Below are 20206 nucleotides of genomic sequence, written 5' to 3'. Positions count from 1 at the left end.
TGAGTTAGTAAAAGAAGAATTTGTTCCATGTATCTGTTCTTACCTTATCTTTATCTTAGGGGTTTATACTGCCGCCCATCACTGTAGTATTTGAGTGCCTTGCATGTAAAATCGAGAACAATAATGAAGTTTTTTGTGGACTTCATGAAGTCTGTGCCATTTCTCTCTTTTTGGGACAAAAACTCTGCTTGTGATAGGTTTTTTAATTTATATATTGATATTTTAGATTTCATTTTATCTTACTTTTGTGTCTTTAGGTTGTTTGTTTCAGGGTTTGTTTGTTTGGTTGTTGTTGTTGTTGTTGCCGTTCAGCAGGGGGAAAGTACTAGGTTAAAGCATCCTAGGGAACATTACAAAGAGATTACTCATTAGAGTAAATACTACTGGAATGAGTAATTTATACAATATACATTATTTGTTACAGTATATACAGAAAGAAAGACATTGACATAAAACTCAAAAATTGCTAAAAATAACCCCCCCAAAATGAAAATAAATGCTAAGAAACAGAAGCCCTAATTATAAGCCAAATTGTAAAGTCTTCACTCCTGCTGCGAAGCAAGTAGTTGCACAAAGAGTCCCATGGACTTCAGTGTGACTACTCATGTGAACAGCCCACCAATGTGAGAGTAAGAGATTCACAATCTGCCCGCAAACAGATACAAATGGATACAAAGTGCCAACAGTAAACATGGAGTGTTGTACCTGTACCAGGTGACTGAGGTAATATCTTTTACTGGCCAACTTCTGTTGGTGTGTAACCTCAAAAACTTACAGAAAACTTACAGAAATTGGTCCAAACAAAGATATGACCTCACTCATCTGGTTTCTACAGCAGACGTGCAAGTCCCATTTTTAACGTAGTCTGACCAGCCTGTGGTGTTCACGGTGGCTCTGATAGCTTTGTACTAGTTACAGTGTCCTACACAATTAGATTAACAGAATGAAGCCAACAGGGTGTGCAGAGGCAAGCAGACTTCCTTTCGCCAGGAGTCACAACTGTAATGACATTCACCCTTGTCAAAGAGAACAAAATTGCCAATGACAACCATGGCTACAAGGGTCTTTCCAGAAATAAAAACTGTCAGTCTTGCATTGCAGTCTCATGCCCTCGGGCAACTGTCCTTCAGATTGCTCCTAGTTTCTCAGTATTTCTGTGGACTTTTCTGAGTGCTGACAGAGAAGTTTTCACAGCAAGTGAACTAGTAGTCCTAATGCAAAAGGTGAAATGCTGTGCTCCACAGGCCTGATTCTCTTCTCATTCATGCTGGTGACTTACCAGGAGGAATTTCAAGGAAGTCAACAGAGTTATGTGAAAATATGAGAGATCAGAATCAGACCTCATTTCTGTTGGTTGCAATAGCTCAGATTGCCCTTTGGAAAGGTCCCTTCCACATTAAACAGCTCATGGCACTTTCCCTAAGTGTGGGCATTTTCTCCACTCTCCTGCCTCCACTTTTGTGCAGATTATCATCCACTGGCTGGTTAACAACCCTCTGCCCCCAGAGGTGGCTGCATTTCAGTTGTACTGTGCTTTGGGATCCTTTGGAATGAAAGGCACTATATCTTTGACACTTGTTCTGTCCATATCACAGCCTCCCTCTTTGACTCAATGAATTTCTTGCTCTCAACTTCCGAGTCCTATATACCTCTGTTCTTCTCTACGTATCCGATCTAATCAAGTTCTCTCCTTCTGCTCCCCATTACTAGAGCCCTGCAATTCTGCAGATATCTGCTTTATATCTGCAGATATCCACAGACCATGTTTGCGGATTGTGAATCGGATGCGGATACAAATTATGTATCCATGAAGGACTCTACCAATTACCTCCATTCTGCCAATGATGCCAGCCAGGAGAACCCATTTGTCTACTCCCACAAATGTCTTCTTTTGGCCATCTATGGGGTGAGCCATGTGACACTCCTAGGAGTGCCAGGTGTGCAGTGGGTTTGCTTGTGGATTTGGGGAGTGCTGCTAATCAGGAAGCAAGAGGCTTCGTTTTATTTGGGTAGTTGAATTGCAGCTACCGATAGACTGTTCCTGGCTTTTTTTTCTTTTCATACAAAAAAAAAAAAAAAGACTTGCAGCTCTGACCTAGTTCCTCCTTAGCAAGGCAAGGTGTGAGATTGGGAGGGCTTGGAAGACACAGCATACATAAGGCAGGACACTCCTATTAACAAGTTGGCTCTTCCCTGTGCTGAAAGTGGCAGATTCTGCTCTTTCCCTACCTCCCATTTTGGGCTAAATTCTCCAGTGAGCTAAAGCTACATTGTGCTGCATTATCCCATTAACATGTCAGCAGCACAAAGTGGCCTTAAAACGGCCAGACATGCTGGTGAAGAATTCGCCTTGTGATAGGGAACTTGTCACCTCCTACACCAGTCCCAGCACAAAGGGTCATGGCTGAGGTGAAGTGGAGCTGAGCTCCTGATCCTCATTTGGCACAAAGTCTGAATTTACATCAGTGACAGAAGTTAACGTAGGCCTGCTCCTGCTCTTCATGCAGCCGCCTCCCTCTTCTATGTCTGAGCAGCTTGAGAGTCATGCAGAATTGGAACTGTCATTTTTAGCATTTGAAGAGATGCCTTCTTACAAAAGAAATTTTAACTTACCAGGAATTTTTAATCCAAGCTACCAGGGTGAGGCCCTATTCTAGCAGTTGAGGTGTGAACACCAGGGACTGGACTGTGTCTTGAGTCCTAGCAATTCTGAGGTACACGCCTCCTAGAATAGTTTTTGTGGTTAAATGGGAGTTCAGAGAATAAGACAAAGATAAACAGCTAGCGGCATCTCTTGACGTAGGTGATTTCCTATAGCTTTACCTCTCAATCTACTTTTTCATACATCTCAGTATTTGTTTCCACTGATAATCATTGAAAAAACAGATGTTACAAGGAGGCTATGTGGGAGGTGGTACAAAGCCTGTGAAATAAGAGTTATTGTGAGTGTGAGCTCAAATTATGCGTTGGCTTGCAGCTCCTGTATCTATGATGACAGATCTGGTTGATGACCTCAGTAGAATAATGCACAGTAATATTGCAGACATTCCCAAATCAGCTTTCCACTGAACGCTTGATTCGCTCATCATTGTTGATTATTTTAGCTATCCTTGTGGGAAAACGAGGGGCATAACCTGCCTTGGTCTCTGCAAGCAGCACATGTGCCCTATGCAGGAGGGCACGTTACACAGGAGACCACAGAGATCCCTTGCAGAGGGGTAGATACTGCAGAGCTCAGCTCCATAGGATCTCCATCTGCAGCAGTGCAGAGAAGTACTTTGGGGGCAGATTGAGAGAGGGGGAGGGCATATGCCTGCTATGGGAGCCCCTGCACAAAGGCTATTTACTAGAACTTTGTGCAGAGGAGAGGATTGGGGCCCCTAGTAAATTTCTCAAATGCAACAAAACAGAAACTACCGAATTGTTCTGTCCAAAAATTCGTTCAGCAATAATGCAGCTCATAAAACCAGAACTGCGTGAGAATGAAAAGGCTAAATGTCAGTATCTCTGACTAAATAAATACACTGTTACTGACAATTGAAAGTAGAGAGAATTCCTGATCTCTTTATTTACCAGATTAACAGCAAGATTAATAGTTCTTCAAGAATATATAACTAGAATAATAAACTTAGCAGATAAACAGCACGTGGTATCTTCAAAAACTGTGTAAATTGTAGGTAGTTCATATCAGAGTCCTTGCTGTACAGAACAGCAAAGCTCTTTGTGTATGACTCCTCTTTATCCTAAAGAGATGAATTCTCAGGGAGATGCATAACTTACTCTATATACCTTTGCCTCTCAAGTCAGGCTACTAAATGTGGTAGTATTTTGGGGATGTGGTCATCTGTTTGCCACAATGAAAACTCTAATTCATTGCACATGAGCCACTATCTTGATTCTGGACTTTAAATCATAGCTGATCTTTGGAGGCTGAATTGAACCAGCCACACAGAGGTGAAAGGATCCCCAGCCTTTTACCAGTCCTCTGAGCCATCTAATACCCTTCTTGCAGCTATTACTGTTGCAAAACTATCCTGTAAACCTCCAACATTACCACACTTCAGCATTCTTGTATACATAGCAAATGTTTAAACATATGGTGTTATATTATGGCTGCACTTTTTTTTAGATACATTGTGGGTGGGGAAAGTGAGTGAGGGTTCCTTGTTCCATGTACTTCTCCAAGTGCCCAAAGCTTTGCCAAAAAGGAAGAGTGGAAGCAATCACTCCAACAATAAACATTTTCTTAGCAGTCTTCATGGGGATGATCTCACAATACAGCAACCGCAGTAACTAAAATAGTTACTTAAAAGAACTATTTCTCCATGGAGAAATGTTCTATCCCACGAGAAATATTAATCTAGGATTGATAAGTTAAAGTAGTCATATTAACAACAATAAGTTAGCAGGTATTCAGAAGATTCTTCCAAGACTAGGAATTTGAGGGAGCCTGCCTGGAGGGGGGAGCAGTTCAGTTTAGGAGCTGTATCTGTTTGGGGTAGCTGTAGCTCCTTCGCAGTGTAAAATAAAGTTGTGTGCACCCCTTTTTCCATTGAACTCACCCCATTTTCATGCATCAGACAACCTTCCTTTTATCCTTCAAACTACCCTTTAAAACCCTTCTCTTCCTTGAAACTTTTCAGTGAGCACTTCAAGAGTTCTCCACTACCACAGGCTTGTATTGCAACCTGGCATATGACATGGCTGAATTGTTCTGCCTGAATCTACACTTAACTGTAAGCTCCCTGGGGCAGGAACTGTGGCTTTACAGCATCAACCACAGTCACTCAAAACAGTACATAGAAGCAGCTCTGTTATAAATAGATTATAGAGTCTTGTTTTAGATGTAGAATATTATTATTATTATTTATAAGCTGCAGTGCCCATGATGTGCTGAGTGCTCTCCAAATGTCAGCTCACAGCTGAATGTCAGGCAGGTAGAAAGAAGTCAAGGAGAAAGAACAACAACAGGCAATTTATACACAGGTCACTTTGATTCACTGCAAGCAGCATGGCAGAGTCTTTAAGTGGAACCCATGTTTAATTTGTGCCAGGGTTTGCCAGTACTGAGCCACAGCACCTCTAGGCTTGGCAGTTCATGGCCCCAGCAACTCTGGGTTTGCTGCATCAGTTATGAATGTAAAAATATTGCTTGAGCCCCAGCATCTAATTGCTTGAGTCCTGTCACCTCATTCATTACAAATTAAGCACTGAGTGCGACATAAATGTATACAGGGTAGGGGTCTGGCAGAAGAGCTCAGGGAAGTCAGACCACCATAGTCTTAAAACTGTCAGCTCTAAAAAGTCATCCGTGGGAGTCAAGGGAGAAAGAAGAGGCAAACTGACTCTGTGAAAATGAAAGCAAAACAGATGCTGAAACCAGAGATGCAGTTTGACACTAGCTTGTGGAGCTGATAAATTGCAGTGAGTATCCTACATATCTATATATCAATCACTCCATTTTTCTTGGTTTTATTTTTGAAGATTTTATTATTCTTACAGCTAATATTTTCAAAACTGAGTGCTGATAGTTAAGCTTCTAAATTCATAGTTAGGCAGTAAAAGGCAATGCCCATTCCCAGCAGTGGGATTTGTGGGTGCTCAGCACCTCTGAAAATCAAGCCACTTTCATTTGGGAGTTTACATTTTGAAAATTTTGGTCTAATCGTACAGCAAGGTTTATTTGATAAATCTTAGCTGAATAACTTTGAATCTGACCTAATCTCCCCATACACAAAACAAGCTAAAACGGAATGGGGGCCAAATTCTGATTATGTTTGAGTCCCTTTAGTTGACACTAAGTACTTCATCCTGAAGGCTGGTAATACTTTGCGTCTTCTTTTGGTAACTTTGTGTTATAAATTTAGCGAGTTTTTACACAGTCTGTATTTTGTTTTTCTTTTCAGTTTTGCTCTTCTTTCTATGTAGTTTTTATATCTGTACTAATAACAGGGGGGGGGGGAAGTTGAAATATAACAATTTGTTGGCCAGTCCTCCAAACCCTTATCTGTGTGTGCAGTCTTTACATACCAATGCAAGCAGTCCCAGTAATGTCAATGGGACCACATAACTGACTAAGGACCTGGTCCTCCATTACAATAAATAAATATATTTGAAACAAAATATACATTTTAAAAGCCTCGCTACACAATAATAATACATCTTCAGATTAGCCATAAATTGTCAATGAGCCTTATTATTTAATTGTCTGCATGCTCATATTTCTGTTCTGCCCTGGATATTTGTGTGTAACTCACATTTCATGAAAGTCACACACTTGCATTGAACACAAATAGCATCTTTCAGTTACTGAAGAGAAAAACAAGGACATGAAGATCCCATTTCTTGAATTTCTAGGTACAGAATGGCTGCTGAATTCATTTCTCATGCTCCCTCATGATAAGTGTTGTTTTTGTACGTGCTGTCATGCTAGGATGAGCACTTCGTGGTGTGTAGCAGCCCTATTCTAATACTGCTTGATCCCTTTATAAATTAAGAGACAAGAAGCTGTAGCCTATCATGTAATTCGATTACTGGGATTTGGATTAAGAGCATCCTGTATGTGTTGTTGTCTTTCTTTTTAGCTGCTACGTATTAGATGCTTTGAGTGTAGCTTTTGCAATCCTTTTTCTCAAGACATCCTTCCACTGCCTGTTGCTGTGCTCTTGAAGGTCTGTCAGGGACATACTACTTGTGGGCTAGATGGGCCAAGGCCTGGGGAAAGATCCAACAGTCAACAAAGTGCAGACATTTGTTAGTTCCATTTCCGTTTCAATTTGTCTCATGAAAATTGACTTGAATTAATGCTTCTGTTTGAATTGTAATGGCTAGACCATCAGACAGACGTCCCTTACCCATTATTCTGTGGAAGTGACTATCTTCCCAGTGGATCTGTGATAGTCGCTGTCATGGTTACAGGGCTAACTGCACCGCTGCCTGCTTCCTGATCTCTGACTGCATCCCCACAGCTGTCAGGCCTTGGGCCTTTACCTCTCTTGGGGTGGAATTCCATAATTCTCCTACCCTTAGACTGGCCCTTGGGTTACAGTACCTCATGTATCAACTGTGTTTACCTAGCAGCTCCAACTAGGTTAGGCAACTGCGATTCTTCACTCCGGAAGTCAGTGACCTTAGTGAACAAAGTGATTAGACAGCCTTCTTAGACCAAAGTATTGTTTATTTTAACAGTAGGAGCAAAGCATATAGAGGAAAAAGATTTTAAAACAACTGTCTGCACACATGCCTATATTACCTGAAGCCATACCATCCCCAGCGTGTGCCTGTATTTCAGTCTGGTTCCCCCGAACTCCCCTGAACTCCTTCCTCTCTTGTGAGAGAGTCCCTTTAAATCTTATCTTGAGCCACAGTGTCCCTTCCTGCTTGTTTTTCTTTTCCTGACAACTCTCCCTATTAAGATAAACCTATATATTCATACAGTAATCAAGTCAACATCCAATATTCATACATTATTACAGAGCAGATCCAATTTAATCACAGTAGCCTTGCCTGCTGTTAGCATGGATCTCTATGCAGACTTACTGAGGGTATGTTTACATTGCAATTAAAAACCTATTGTGGTGTAGACATTTGGGCACGGGCTGCAGCCTGAGTTCTGGGACCCTCCCACTTCACAGGGTCCTAGAGACCGGGCTCAAATGCCTACCCCACAACTGAACAGCCTCTTAGCCTTGTTCTTGTGCCAACACTGAGCCCGGGTCAGCTGGCATGGGCCAGCCGTGGGTGTCTAATTGCTTGTAGACATACCCTGAAAGACCTAGGACAGATTGTAAAGTCCAGAATGAAGTACATGACAGCTGAGCCCAAAGTATTCTCAGTTGAAGGGATCTAGCTGTGGAATAAATTTCCAGAGGTGATCAATCCACAGCTTGACCACTTTCAGGAAAACTTGCTGCTTTGATAAAGCTTTTCCTACCATAACCTAAATGGCATTCACAGTAACATTAGCTACCACTTCTATAACGTGCCTCCCCTGTCCCATAAAATAACTACCCCAGAAGAGCCTGTCGTAACCTCCAAAGAGTGAAGAGGCAGAGATTCCAGGGAGCCCTCTAGGGACTTCACTATTGCCATGGAATGCATTCAGATACTGCAGTAATGGGCAGCAACGGGAGGAGGTTGGCTTGTTTAGTCTAGCAAAAAGAAGGCTGAGAGGGGATACGATTGCTCTCTGCAAATACATTAGGGGAGGGTGAAGAACTATTTAATCTAAAGGACAGTGTTGGCACAAGAACAAATGGATATAAATTGACCATGAACAGATTCAGGCTGGCAATTAGAAGAAGGTTTCTAACCATCAGAGGTGAGGATCTGGAACAGCCTCCCAATAGGAGTAGTGGGGCAAACAACTCCATAACACTTGTTAACCCCTAGTTCTCCTTACATTCTTGTGGACACCCAATACATGTTAATAACCTCTAACACTCCGAAGCATGTGGTGACATTCCCTGTAAAATAGTATGAAAACTGTTTCTGCCTGTCTAGGGGAGTGCAGATCTCCATGCCATCTGAGCTCCCCAGAAGCCTGATTTGCAAGAGTGAAATTCACCCCAGTTCAGGAGAACCCACAAGGCCCTGTACATCATTAAAGGCCCCAGTTGTGGATCAAATCCTGCTTCACTGAGCTCTGCAGGCCAACGGAATGTAATCGGATTCCTGAGAAGCAATCCCCCGACTTTGGGCCAGCACATAGCCATTTTACAGCAGCTCTCCACCCTCTGCCCAAGGGGCAGAATCCATGACTTGATACACAAGGCATCCTTAACTCAGTGCAGGCCTGTGTCTCCAGGAGTCTCCTGTCATACGTGGAGGCCTCTAAAAGGGCAGTACAGCCCAAATAGTCCAAGCTGACAGTTCCAAAATGGACCCTTTCAGATGGACAGAAGACTTCTCTCTTTCAGGTAATCTGATTGTACGTACCCTTCTGACAATGCCCCAAGTCCACACAAATACAGTGGAACACTGTGTCGCCTTAGCCCCAGTTCCCCTCCTTTACCCACCTCCCAGCAGCTAATGGCAGAAGAGGTGGGGAGCTCATTTCCATGATCTACACACACCCTTCCAAATTTTTGCAGGACTTGGCCCTTCTACATCTGCCTGAACATCTTCAGGGTCTCTGAAACCAGCACTGAACTCCCCTACGTGGGAGTAAGGGCCCTGTGCAGCCCTCACTCTATCATAAGACTGAGTCAGGATTTGGACCTAAGGGCCAGATCTTCACCTGGTGTAAATCAGCTTAGCTCTATTGAAGTCAAATGGAGTTTGCCCAGTTTACACCAACGGAGGATCTGGCCCTAACTGCTTAAATGGTGTAGAGGGCCTTGCACAGTCTCTTCACTGGTGTGATTTTCACCCAAAGGCTGTAGTCCTTCAAGCTGGATTCTTGCACCTGCATAGGCTTCTGTGTGGATGTAAAGCCCTGTCCAGCTGGCTCATTTTACAGGATTGGAGCCTAAATGCACACTGGATTTTTTTCAAGTACACAGTGCTGAGTTAGCTCAGATTTCCAAGCATGAATAGCATATTTCATTGCCTAACCTAGTAAGACTCTAACTTTACACATGGAAAAATAGGGGTTCAATCCTCTTCCCCTTTAAATCAAGGACAAAACTCCCATTGACTTCAGTGGTACAGGATCAGAATCTAAATACTCAAGATTTTATAACAGCTGTTATTGACTGCTAGATTTTCTCAATAGTACAAGTCATTTGCTTATAAATATATATATCTAATGCAGTACACCATTCGCTGTATGTGGATGTGTGTATGCTGAGATTTTCAAAGCCTAAGGACAAGGGGAGTTGGGAACCAAACTCCCTTAAACTCCGTAGTAAATCCCAGCCTTAATACTCTGAATGATCAACTTTTTATTGCATACATATTTGTTAACAAATATTATAGGAGGTTGGGTGCATGGCTTGAGACTCACCACCAATGAAATGTGACCTCATCTTAACCCTTTAAAAAAGCCACAACTATTTTGGCAATATTCACCTGTATGAAAGCCATCATTTTAGGGCTGATCTAGCATGAAGATTGAACGGTATGCCAAACTGTAACCCTCCTCTGCCTTCCAAAAATGCAACTGTCCTAGATTTTGTATCCAAAATCCAACATGCATGTCCTGAGTTTAGTACTGCACTTTAACAGGGCCTTATCCTGCTGACTTCATCAACATCCATTGAGAAAACCAGCATCTTGAGAACAAAGCAACTAGCAAAAGGGATTTGCATGAAGCGCTGATGTTAATTTCCTGTATTAAGTGCTAGCTGGACTTATTTTGTACAAAACCTTTCAATAAGAATAGTTTATTTTTCAGCGTTCTTGCAAGATTGCCTCTCATATTGGTGCTTTGTCTCTCATGGTTTTTATAAGCATTGTTGTTACACAACTGAAGGGCTAGAAAGTGGGGAAATTTACGCAGGAATAGTTGCACTAACATTAGTCTAATCTTTATAAGTACCAACATGATCTTCCAAATATAGGGGAAAAAATATATTATCTTTCCTTTTTAACATACTACAAAAGAGTTCATATGAGGTACCAGTAAATAAGAAACAGCTAAGTGAAAGAGATGGCTTAGCACCTCATTCACTAGAATCTCTGACATGCTTGGAATTTATTACAGAGTAGAGCTCTTTTCAGCCTAATTACCTGAAAGACCAGAATTAAACAGGGTTAAATGAGGCAAATATATAAATAAAGAGAGCTTCTAGTTTGTGGTAGCTTTACTTATACTACCTTAATTATATATTTCCTTTAAGCTTGTGGATAGATGGAGCAAACTAATCTTAAATGCAGCATAAAATCTATTCCAGATCCTCTCAAATGCCAATGCTTATACATTACTAATTAGAATAGTAAAAGTCAGAGATGGAAACGATCTATTAGTTGCTCATCTAAAAGTCTACTTAAAGAAATTGCACCAATTTAACTACATCTGTTTTTAAATTGGTTTAGTAAAAGCAGTACAATTCCTTTGTGCAGACACTCTTGCATGAGTTTTAGCCACTCTTAAACTGATTTAGTTCAAATTTGGTTTGAAATCAAACTTATAACCAATTTAAAATGAACTGATTTAAATGCAGTTGCACTGATGTAATTAAATTAATTTATAAATCAATTTAGTTAACTAAGTATGATTTCTGTGTGTAGACTAGATCGAAGAGAGGCAGTGAGGACTAGTGACTTGAACACCAGAGTCCTTGTCCTACAAAGTGCTGAATACTTACTGAGAGATGCTCAATGCCCTCAACTGATATTGACATCACTGGGAATTATACATTCAATGCCTCACAGTATTGGGGCCCAGGTTAGGAGCCAAGAACTGAATTCTAATCCTGGTTTTTGCCACTAACTCTTTCTGTAGCCTTGGGCAAATCACTTAATCACATCAGCTGTAACATGGGATAATACTGTGACACTCTGTACCTCGGGGGAACACCCAGCACTCCCACGTTCATCCTGGTAAAATGATTGTGTGGTATCCAATGCAAAGTTTGTCATGTCGGGTGTCTCTGGAAGGCTCATGATGCACTGAGCATTGTTCTAGTGATGTTATAGTAATTGTTGTTATAGTAATGTTATAGGTTATAATTTCATGTATATAGTTATGAGGCTGAAAATATATCCTCATGGCTTAAAGTAAGCCCAGGCAAATACTCTCAAAAGCAGAGGGATAGTTCATACCTCATCAGGGCATATATGGGACAAACCCAGCCCAGCCTCACAGGAACAAAGGACACTGACCTAGTCAACAACAAAGGATCTGTTGGACTATCAAGTGAGTCACCCCCCTTCCTTTGGTCAGTTTGGGACTGTGATGAGGTAATGCTCATCTGACTCTGAAGGAAAGGGGGGGGCAAAGCCAAGGGGGAAGAAAGAACATGATAAAAGGGAGAGACGTTTGCCGTGCTCTTCCTCTCTCTTTCACCTACATCTACAGACACCACCACCAAGCGAATGAAGCGCTGATCAAAGGGGAGAGCCTGGCTGAAGAGCAACCAGCCAGCCTGTGGTTACAAGCATCTAAGTTTGTAAGGGCATTGAAAGTGTTAAGGTCAGCTTAGAATGCATTTTGCTTTTATTTCATTTGACCAAATCTGACTTGTTACGCTTTCACTTATAATCACTTAAAATCTATATTTGTAGTTAATAAATCTGTTTGTTTATTCTACCTCAAGCAGTGCATTTGGTTTGAAGTGTGTCAGAGACTCCCCTTGGGATAAAAAGCCCAGTACATATCAATTTCTTTGTTAAATTGACGAACTCATATAAGCTTACAGAGTCCAGCAGGCATAACTGGACTCTGCAAGACAGAGGTTCCTAGGGTTGTGTCTGGGACCAGAGATATTGACTAGTGTTGTTCAGTTGCACAATCCAAGGAGCAGCTTACATGCCAGAGGCTGTGCATGAACAGCCCAGAAGTGGGGGTTCTCACAGCAGTGCAGGGTAAGGCTGGCTCCTAGAGTCAAGGATTGGAGTGACCTAGCAGAGCACCGATCCAGATAATACCAGAGAAGTTCACAAATACCTCTTATCTCACAGGGTGTTCTGAGGATTAACTCGTTTAGTTAATCTGCCACCATTGTTCACGCTGCCTAGTAGGCAGCGGTCCCCAAACTTTTGAGGGTTGCATCCTCCCTCACCCCTGTCAATGCCCCCCTGTCCTCCTGGAGCTGGGGATGGGAGCAGGGATGCAGTTCAGGAGGGGGGAACACAGACACGGGTAAGGGAGCCAAGGCTGGGGCCACAGTTAGAGTGGGTCTGAGGCTGGGAGCGGAACCACACCAAGGCTGGGGATGGGACCAGAGCAGAGCTGGGGACATGCAGGGGTGGCACTAGCTCCCCACCCCTCCATGGGGGCAGGCCTGGGCCCCACCGTGCCCCCACGGACATTCCTCCATGTCCCCCTTGTTTTCTGCACACTCTCTAGGGCATTTTTTAAAACAAAACCCTAGGGGGCCATGCCCCAGAGTTTGGGGACCTTTGGTTTTGGGTCTTTAGGAATCATTCACTGTTGCATTACTTCTAAACAAGTTCCACTGCCAGGAAGAGATAGGATGCAAACAGACCACAAGGTGTTTTTTTTTAATATGATGCCACCTACCTGTGTCTATAATAGACTTGCTTAGAACAGGTCTAGACAACAGGATGTTAACCTATGCCTTGCCTGTACTTACTCTACAGTATGCTGCCACCAGTGAAGGTGAACTGGTTATAGTACAATAATGGGAAATTTCCCCAAATCTGTGGCAAAGTAGACACAGCTATGGAAATCAGAGATGGAAAATACATATAGTATTAAAGCATCTAGTCCACCTTTTGCCAATATAGGCTTGTTTCCCTCAGTATATTAGTTAATATCTTGTCCAATCTAGTTTTAAATGTCACAAATGCTGAGACTTTCACCACTTTCTTTGGTCATAGTGAGGTAATAATATGGACTGCAGGAAATTAGAATTATTTGTATGGTTCTTTTGAGTCAGTAGGAATTGTGTGCTGATTGTCTGCAGATTGGGATGATATAATTTAAAAAGTAATTGTATTTAACTTTGCTGGAATATCAAGCACAAATTGATAGTGGGTGAGAAGGGAGAAAGCTCCATATAGCTCTCTATATGGTGGGAGGAATAGCTCAGTGGTTTGAGCATTGGCCTGGTAAACTGAGGGTTATTAGCTCAATCTTTGAGGGGGCCATTTAGAGAGTGGGGGTAAAAATCTGTCTGGGGATTAGGCCTGCTTTGAGCAGCAGGTTAGACTAGATGACCTCCTGAGGTCCTTTCTAACCCTAATATTGTGTGAGAGAGTGCAGTAATGTCTTTTATTAGACCAACTTCTGTTGGTGGAAGGTTCAACTTTTGAGCTACACAGATCTCTTCGGGTCTGGGGAAGGAAATCAGAGTGTGACTTTCAATGGGTGTTGGGCACACAACTCTCTTCAGCCTGGTCTACTAGAAAAGGTATATGTTGGTTAATAGTTGTGTTTTTTTTTTAACCAAAATCATTATACTCCTACACACCTGCAACTGTATGCAGTTATAAATAAAGGGGTATAAGTGGCCTTATTCCCACATAATTTATTTCATTCCCTGAACCAGAATCAGCTCTACCAGCCAGTGTAAGCACCTTTATAGCTACCTAACCATGCCCAGGACAGGGGAGTGGGTTGCCCGGCCCCCTTTAACTACTAGTGTGGTGACATTGGCAAAACTTCCAAGTGTAGACAAACCCTCAGGCCCCTTTGGAAAGCCCAGGCAATAATCATTTCAATTTCATCCCAGCAGATCTCATAGAGGGTCTCAGACTATATACTACCAGGGCCCCTGAAAGGTAGCCCTTGTAACCAGCAAAGGGAGGGGAGAAGGCAGAGCCACTGGAACCAAGCAGGGTTGGTTCCTTGGAGTTTGGGTCACGTGCTCCCAAGCACGTGTTTGTAATAACTAATAGGGCCCGGCTGGGGAGCTTTTCTTAATGGAGATGTCACCTGTGGGCCAGACCCACTTCCAAAGCTTGGGGGGAGGGCTGCCCCCCCTTCTCGGCTAGAGAGCCGCTGCTGCCGGGCGGGTGGGGGGGCGGGGGCGAGGCAGGAGCCGCGCACAAAGGCGGGGAGTGGCCGGGCCAGAGGAGCGGCGCTGACACCCAGAGCCCCCGCCCCGGCGGAGCTGGCTGGGGGCGGGGAGGCTCCCGCACACGCTCTCGCTGCCAAGGGAAGGGAAGGGAGAGGGGAGCCGGGCGGCCTGCGCTGGCTCCTCGCCCCCAGCGCTGGGGGAGCGCGCGGCGGGAGGCGGCCGCCGCCAGCCGGGGGGGGAGGAGGCGGGGGCCGCCGGCAGCGGGGATGGAGCCCTGACGCCGCCATGGAGAGGAAGGCGGGCGGCGAGGATGACTGCGTGGACTCGGGAGCCGAGACAGGAGGGTGAGCCCCGGGCAGGGGAGCGGGCGGCGCAGGGGCTGGGGGCGGGAGAGGAGGCTGGTGGGGCCCGGATCCGGGGGAAGGGCCCCCAGTTCTGCGGCGGGGCGTGGGGTCTGGGGCAGCGGGGCGCTGAAGCGCTGAGCCGGGGTAGCCTGGCCGGGAGCGGTCCCCAGCAATGAGCCCGCCTGGCTCGCATGGCGGGGGGCGGGGTGCGCGGTACTTTCCCCCTGCCCTGGGGAGCCAGGCGCTAACCCCAGCCCCAGCTCTAGGGACACCCGCCTGCGGCGCTAGAAAGTGTCTGGGCATCTCGGCTCTCCCGGGAGAGCGCGGGGACTGCAGCAGCTCCACAGAAGTGAAGGCAGCTTGTCCAGCCCGGGGCGGCTTCCCCCTTCTACCCCCAGTTCGCTCGCCCGGCCGGCGGCAGCACGAGTGGGGGGATTGGCTGGCTCAGCTCCTGCGTCTTGCTGGTTTGTTTCTCTCCCCCCCCCCCTCCTCCTCCCCCCGGATCTCGCAGCGAGACGGACAGAGATGCTGCTGCACTTGTTGCTTTTCTCTGCTTTTCTTTTGCTCCTGCTCCAAGAGGCAGCAGCGGGTCCGCAGCTCCCAAAAAAAAAATTTCTGTGAGTTAAGTTAAAGCTTTGTACTGTCAGTGTTAGGTTCCTGATTGGGAAAACGCTCAGCTGACTCTGGACTGGGTCATAATACTCAGGGCATTTGCTCCCTAGGTTTGGGTTTAGGTCAGAGCACCCAAAAGATGTATCTATAATAACAGTCACAAATAATCATTGCATGTTGGTGCAGCTGGCCTGCCCCAGAGTGCCCCTTTGATTTCGACTCAGTTTTCCTGGCTGTTGTATTGTATTCCAGAAAGGCCCATACAAACAAGGGAATGTGCAAGCCCACAGCAGGGGCTCTCAGGGGACATGCACAGGAGCTGAAATATTCTGCTGTGCAGGAGACTGGGACAGCTGCAGGCAAGAGGCTGTCTCCTTCCAGCTGCTGCCTCCTGCCCAGCTCCACAAAGGCCTTGGGGAGGAGGGGGTCTCTTAGCCTGCTCCCACCTATTGATCCTCCTGTTTAGTGCCATGGAGAAGCAAGAAATATTTCTATCTCTGTATCAGAGTGCCTCACAATCTTAATGAATTGACTCTCTCAACATCCAACTGAGGCAGGAAAGTCTTAATGTCATCCTCATTTTACAGATGGGGGGGGGGGGCCAAGGCATAGCAAATGACTTGGCCAAGGTCACACAGGAAGACTGTGGAAGAGCCAGGAACAGATCCCAAATCTCCTGAGGATTGGTCCAGTGTTTTGACCACAAGACAGTACTCTTTTCCAAACCCCCTTCTGTTCTCACTCCCATCTACAGTTGTTGCAACCTTCTGCCCCTCCCTATGGCAGAGACAGGGTATTTCCCCTGCAGCCCTATCTCGGCTGCTGCTGCCTTCTCCTGTCACCTGACTTCCTGTGGGGAGGGAGGCTGAGTCCTTGAGTAGGACTTCTGTGGAGGGGGCCATGGACAAGGGACTTGCAGTCCTCTTACCTCTTGGTGGTCTCGGTCTCTCTCTCCTTTCTCCTGTTTTTAGGGAACGTTACCTCTTGGTCTCATCTCCCTCCCTTCTCCTGTCTTTAGGGAGTGAGAGCATGGAGGGGCTCCTTTAGCCTTTGCTGCATCTTGGCTCTGCTCATCCTCTGGCTCCAGCAGGATCAGAGGAGGCTGCCACCTCTCCATCTTGTCCCAGTTGCTCTAGATCCTTTCTGGGTCCTACAAAGGGGCTTGAAGGTCTTCTGCCATCCTTCGCTCCCAGGTCAGTACTTCCTCACTTCTTGCCTGGACTCTTTCTCTCTAGCTTGGGTCCACAGAGAGGCATAGGGTTGTGCATGTGTACAACGGGTGCTTCCTTTCCAGCTATGAAGGAGTTGGAGGAGTCAAGCGCATTCCTATTTGTCACCTTGGTCCCTGGCCTCATGCAGTAGTCTGGGGAATAAAGGGGGCTTTCTCTCTTCCCTTTCCCACAGCAGTCATGGGCTCAAATTGCTTCTGAGTCCCATGGTGAGATTCAAGGAAAGAGGAGGCACCCTGACCTAAACTACTGTTTAATTTACTTATTATTTAAGCAGCCTCCAGGACCTAATGGTATTCACCCAAGAGTTCCAAAGGAACTCAAATCTGAAATTGCAGGACTACTAACTGTCATCTGTAACCTATCACTTAAATCAGCTACCGTACTGGAGGCTAGCTAATGACGCCAATTTTTAAAAAGAGCTCCAGAGGCAACTAAAGGCCAGTAAGCCTCACTTCAAAACCAGGCAAATTGGTTGAAACCATCTTAAAGAACAAAATTGTCAGACATATAGATCAATATAATTTGTTGGGAAATGGTCAACATGGTTTTTGTAAAGGGAAATGCCTCACTAGTCTACTGGAATTCTTTGAGGGGATTCAACAAGCATTCAGACAAAGGAGATCCAGTGGGTATAGTGTATTTAGATTTTCAGAAAGCCTTTGACAAGGTTCCTCACCAAAGACTCTTAAGCAAAATAAGCAGTTATGGGGTAAGAGGGACTGGTAACTGATTAAAAGATAGGAAACAAAGGGTAGGAATAAATGGTCCATTTTCAGAATGGAGAGAGAGGTAAATAGTGGCGTCCCCTGAGGATCTGTATTGGGCCCAGTCCTATTTAACATATTCATAAATGATCTGGAAAAAGGGGTAAACCGTGAGATGGCAAAATTTGCCGATGATGCAAAACTACTCAAGATAGTTAAGTCCCAGGCAGACTGCGAAGAGCTACAAAAGGATCTCACAAGGACTGAGCAACAAAATGGCAGATGAAATTTAATGTTGATAAATGCAAAGTAATGCATATTGGAAAACAATCCTAACTATACATTGCTAATTTAGACCCCATCATTGTATGTTACCACTCAAGAAAGAGATCTTGGAACCATTGTAGATAGTTCTCTGAAACATCGACTCAATGCGCAGCGGCAGTCAAAAAAGCAGACAGACTGTTGAGACTCATCAAGAAAGGGATAGATAATAAGAAAATATCATATTGCCTCTATATAAATCCATGGCATGCCCACACCTTGAATACTGCATGCAGATGTTGTTGCCCCATCTCAGAAAAGATGTATATTGGAAAAGGTTCAGAAAGGGGAAACAAAAATGATTAGGGGTATGGAACGGCTTCCGTATGAGGAGAGATTAATAAGACTGGGACTTCTTTCTGGGCTGAAGAAGCGACTAAGAGGGATATGATGGTCTATAAAATTATGACTGATGTGGAGAAAGTAAATAAGGAAGTGTTATTTACTCCTTCTCATAATACAAGAACCAGGGGCCACCAAATGAAATTAATAAGCAGCAGGTTTAAAACAAATAAAAGGAAGTATTTTTTTGCAACATAAAGTCAACCTGTGGAACTCTTTACCAGAGGATGTTGTGAAGGCCAAGACTATAACAGGGTTCAAAAAAAGAACTAGATAAATTCATGGAGGATAGGTCCATCAACGACTATTTAGCCAGAATGGGCAGTAATGGTGTCCCTAGCCTCTGTTTGCCAGAAGCTGGGATTGGGTGACAGGGCATGGATCATTTGATGATAACCTGTCTGTTCATTCCCCTTGGGGCACCTGCCATTGGCTGCTGTCAAAGGACAGGATACTAGGGCTTGATGGACCTTTGGTCTGACCCAGTATGGCCATGCTTATGACCTCCAACTGGTGCTTGTGGATTATACCCTCTGCAACATATGAGAGCCATGTCATTATGCTAGTGTATGAGACAGGAAGTGTGACAAAACAGTGAAACTGATTCTGCCACCAGTGTTGTCAGATGCTGAGTAAACAATTTCAAAATAATTACAGGTTTAAAAAAAATTCTGCTGAAAATGGGATTAGGTTTATCATTTCGTTTTATATTCATCAAATGAGCAAAATGAAATACCTTTGTTATAAATTACACTTGTTTTCTGCACATTTCTGTAATCATGAGAGATTGTGGGCTATTTTTCTTTTCAGCTTAAATAGGTACAATATTGTGGACATGACTAATCCCTGAAGGTTAATGTTTTTTTTTTTTTGGTCTTCAGCATAAAGGAAAAAATCCACATTTTTTTTCTATTTGTGGGGCAACAGGCTTTTCATTTCACCCTATGGGAATCTGGAATGTGAATAAAGGGAAAACAACATAATCAGCTAATTCATAGGGGGGTCAAAGTTCAGAAAATCCTTGACATGTCAAGTCACTTTTAATTTACCGTGCTCTTCCAAAACAGAAAAACCTGCCTTTTGTTGGAAGGGGCACTTGGAAGGATTTTCCCCAGATGGTGACATTAGCCTTTAGACCTTAGTGATCAGTGTGGCAGCTGCTTATGTCTGGTGTTGATGAGCTGTTAATATTGATGATTGTGTGACAGGGACAAGACACAATTCTGACACTGGAACATGTAGCTTTAGCAGAACGTGCTGTTTTGCAGAATTTTAACCATGACACATGGTAATTATCAACTAGAATGCTTTACACTAAAATGTCTTCAAAAGAAATAGGTCATTGCATTTTCATTCTTACTATGTTTAGCAGACGTTAGTCTATGATAAACATGTGAAAGAGGCATATGCAACTACATTTGTATTTTTGTTTACTCACCAAATCAACTGCTCATATTTAGGCTTGGATGGATGAGTTTTTTTTATCGAGAAATGTTGATTTCACCACACACACAAACCGATAATAGAAATTTACAGAAGTTCTCAAGCAGTTCCTACTTTGCCAATTAGTTTGATTGAAAGCTATTTACTTTGTATATTTTGACATGTGACTTTACAATTTGTGTAAAGTTTTAACATTTTTAATCTCAACGGCTGTCATTAAATAATTATTGGCTGACTCACCCATGATTTCCCTTAACTGAAAATTTTAAATTGATAAATTGAAAAATGTTTAAAAAAATCAATATTATGTGTCAATTGTATTAAAAAGTTGAATTCTATCAAGGCTACTTGTATTGTTTGCTCATTACTCTTAAAGCAGAAATAGGGTTTTCTGCATCTTCATAGTATTGCAAAAACTCAGCTGGTTTCCTTGTTATGTAGCTATTTCAGTGATAGTCAATTGACACCTATTTTTAAGCTCAGCAATCATACTATGAAATTATTCATAGAACAACTGTCAAAATAATTCAGTAGCAGTTTTATTATAATATATTGAGTGGTCTCTTTCTATCATTCAGTGAACAATAGTGTGACACACTAGCAAATCCAGGCTCTGT

At 43.7% G+C, this 20206-nt stretch overlaps 1 protein-coding gene across 9 annotated transcripts in view; it reads left to right on the top strand.

Moving 5' to 3' along the window:
- Window positions 1-20206, top strand: part of FAM124A (family with sequence similarity 124 member A) — a 141408-nt gene that overhangs the window by 44950 nt on the left and 76252 nt on the right. For 4 of the 9 annotated variants that reach the window (XR_005585795.1, XM_039492930.1, XM_039492912.1 and 1 more), the window contains exon 1: window positions 14577-14932. The exons of 1 other annotated variant lie outside the window; for it this stretch is intronic. Coding sequence is in view for 6 of the 8 variants with exons in the window: in XM_039492930.1 (XP_039348864.1) it covers window positions 14874-14932 (59 nt within the window). In the remaining 2 variants the exon portion in view is untranslated. Of the gene's footprint in view, window positions 1-13881; window positions 13980-14574; window positions 14933-20206 lie in introns of those variants that run through there. 4 more of the 9 variants (XM_039492944.1, XM_039492954.1, XM_039492916.1 and 1 more) reach the window with 4 other exon arrangements.

Source organism: Mauremys reevesii, linkage group 1, assembly GCF_016161935.1.
Source record: "Mauremys reevesii isolate NIE-2019 linkage group 1, ASM1616193v1, whole genome shotgun sequence".
Lineage (NCBI taxonomy): Eukaryota > Metazoa > Chordata > Testudines > Geoemydidae > Mauremys > Mauremys reevesii.
This window is presented reverse-complemented; position numbering and strand designations above follow the sequence as displayed.